This window comes from Nematolebias whitei, chromosome 19 (assembly GCF_014905685.2).
Source record: "Nematolebias whitei isolate Nwh7 chromosome 19, NemWhi1, whole genome shotgun sequence".
NCBI classification, from domain to species: Eukaryota; Metazoa; Chordata; class Actinopteri; order Cyprinodontiformes; family Rivulidae; genus Nematolebias; species Nematolebias whitei.
Window position 1 is genome coordinate 39370622 of NC_056516.1, and position 3073 is coordinate 39373694.

Consider the following 3073-nt stretch of genomic DNA (forward strand, 5'->3'; position numbering starts at 1 on the left):
CATCCATCCATTAATTCATCCATCCATCCATTAATTCATCCATCCATTCATTAATTCATCCATCCATTCTTTAATTCATCCATCCATCCATCCATTAATTCATCCATCCATTCTTTAATTCATCCATCCATCCATCATCTTTACCCGCTTCTTCCTATTTTCGGGTCGCAGGGGTCACTGGTGTCCACGTCCAGCTATCACTGTATGAGAGGCAAGGGACACCTGGACAGGTCTCCAGTCCATCACAGGGACACCTGGACAGGTCTCCAGTCCATCACAGGGACACCTGGACAGGTCTCCAGTCCATCACAGGGACACCTGGACAGGTCTCCAGTCCATCACAGGGACACCCTGGACAGGTCTCCAGTCCATCACAGGGACACCTGGACAGGTCTCCAGTCCATCACAGGGACACCTGGGGACAGTTTAGAGTTACCAATCAGCCTAACATGCATGTTTTTGGTCTGTGGGAGGAAACCGGAGTACCCGGAGAAAACCCACGCATGCACAGAGAGAACATGCAGACTCCACCCAGAAAGGCCCCCGGACCGGGATTTGAACCAGGATAACCTGTTCACTTAGAGGCAGCAACTGTACCACTGCTCCACCGTGCTGGCTGAAAATAAAAAGATCTTTTATAAATTGAATTTTTATCTAGATGATGTTTTTATTAAACATCCTAAAAATATTTTACAAACTTGCTTCTAAAGTGGGGCTGCACAGTGGCTCAGTTGGTAGGGCTGCTGCCTGCAAGTGAGGTCGCCGGTTCAAATCCCAGCTGGGGGTCTTTCCGTGCTGCACAGGTTTTCTCCAGTTTCCTCCCACAGACCAAAAACATGTTAGGCTGATTGGTAACTCTAAATTGTCCCTAGGTGTGAGAGAGAGTGAATGGTTGTTTGTCTCATTTGTCTCTGTGTCCCTGTGATGGACTGGAGACCTGTCCAGGTGTCTCCCGCCTCTCGCACAGTGATTGCTGGACATGGACACCAGTGACCCAAAAAGAAAGAAGTGAGTAAAGAGGATGGATGGATAAAACTCGGAGCTGCTGAGTCGTATTTCTTAGTCCCCGTGGGACATTTGGAGCTCCAGCCAGGTGTCAGCCGGTTCTGTTTGTCTCTCAGAGCTGGAGTGTCTGTTCTGGGGTCAGTACTGCAGCCAGTTCGGCTCATCGTCCACGAAGCGGGGGCTTCACCTGCTGACCCAGAGGTGGGGGCGGACGCTGCAGCAGCTCGACGTCACTAACCAGCCCTTCACCGAGGAAGACTTGGAGTTAGCCACGACTTACCTGACCCAGGAGGCGGAGCCTGAGAGGCTGCGTTCACTGAACCTCAGCGGGACCCGGATCACCCCTCAGGCTCTCAGGTAAATGTTTGGACCACACACGGATCCTGATGGACTTAAAGCTGTGTCATCTGTCCTCAGCGGTGTTGGTGTCTCTGTGGAGACATCGGGAGGTGTAGCTGGACTTCAGAGGGGACGCAGTGTCCACCGCCGCGGTTGGAGCAGTGAGGGCACCGCTCTGAGGTCCAGTGGTTCCTCAGCTGGTCCGAGCAGCATTATTTCACAACGTCCACAGAGTTCTACCGAAGCTAAACATGGATTAACCTTCAATCCAATAAAACTTCAGATTAAGATTATATCATTATTCTGAAGATCAAAGACATATTTTCTTAGTTTTGAACAAACGCAGCCTTTGATCTGTAAACGTTACTTATTTTAACTCTGTGGTCCGAACTATAAATCATGTTTTTACTAAGTTGAGCTTGTTTCGTGCTCAGGTTTGATTTATTGATGCAGCAGTTGTTTGACATCAGGATCGGTTTGTTTTTGGTGAAATCCATAAAATTTGTTGAACCTTTTTATGTTGTACGAGAATATTTTGACTGTTTTTGTTTCCCGAGTTTGGTCTCGGGTGTTCTCCTCCTTCAGGTCATTTCATCTCTACTTGTCCTTAAACACGTCGTTTTACTCCTCCGTAGCTGTTTGAAGGTACCGTGAGAACAAATGTGGTGGACGTTTAAAGCTCTGACTCGTTCTGCAGGGCGGTGGTCGGACACTCGACAGCTCTGGATTATCTCAACCTGTCGTCCTGCCGTTATTTACCCAGAGGAGTGAAGAAAATTTACCGAGGCCGAGAAGAGATCCACCAGCTGCTGGACAAACTGGAGTGACGTTGGTCCAACGTTTTACACGCTTCACCTAAAACCTCTTGTTTAAAAAGAGAAAAGGCATTTTGATTGTTTGTATTAGCTTTAATAAGTTTTTATTTTGAAACAGAACAGTGAACTGATGTCAGCCAATCTGAAGGTATTCGTGTTCATCAGCAGTTTTTATAACTTCTGACTTTATACCAACAAAAATAAATCTTCAGTTTTTATATGTTCTCATCGTCTTCCTGTCCACCAGAGGACGCTACATTCATAGACACACAAGTTCAGTTAATGTAATTTAATTAGTTTGATTAATAAATTAAATTAACCAATAATTAATTTTCAGACGACGCCGAGCTGAGCTTGGAAACAACAAGAAACGTTCCTGAAGTTTTAGAACGTCAGTCCACCAGTTCAGTGGGTCTCAAGACTTAAAACAAAAAAAAGAAACGACTGTTTCAATAAAACGTTGACATCCCTTCTGACCCGACACATAAAACCCTTTGCCCAGATGTAAAGAAAGATCCAAAGATTCAGAGTAAACAGTAACTGCAGGAGTTTCAGGTGGAAAAACAACTTTCAGAACCATCCGTCCAAAACGACACGGATCGCTGTGAAGATAAAGAGTCACAAGATAAACTGTCAAAAATGATAATCAGGACAAACAAACCCCTCGAAAAAATGATCAGTTAGAATAAAAGTAGTTTGATTTCACAGTGGAGCTGTTCCAGCTTCCTCACAGGTGGAGTCAAAGATGAAATAAACGTTACGTTTTCAGCCACTCAGTGAAAAACGGACGTTGTGATCCTCGCGGGGTCACAGCAGGTCAGTACGATTACTGTTGCCCTGATAAATTTAGATTATATTCATTATTTTTCTAAAACTTTAAAGATGAAATATAAAGGTAATCGGTACCTCCAAGA

The 3073-nt window shown here is 45.2% G+C and overlaps 1 protein-coding gene across 1 annotated transcript in view; it reads left to right on the top strand.

The window, feature by feature from the left end:
- The window catches only part of fbxl6 (F-box and leucine-rich repeat protein 6), a 6689-nt gene extending 4518 nt beyond the window's left edge, over window positions 1-2171 (top strand). The window contains exons 9-10 of the mRNA XM_037692894.1: window positions 1122-1362; window positions 2042-2171. Of these exons, the coding sequence (XP_037548822.1) occupies window positions 1122-1362; window positions 2042-2171 (371 nt within the window). The remainder of the gene's footprint in view (window positions 1-1121; window positions 1363-2041) is intronic.
- Window positions 2172-3073: the final 902 nt, after the last annotated feature.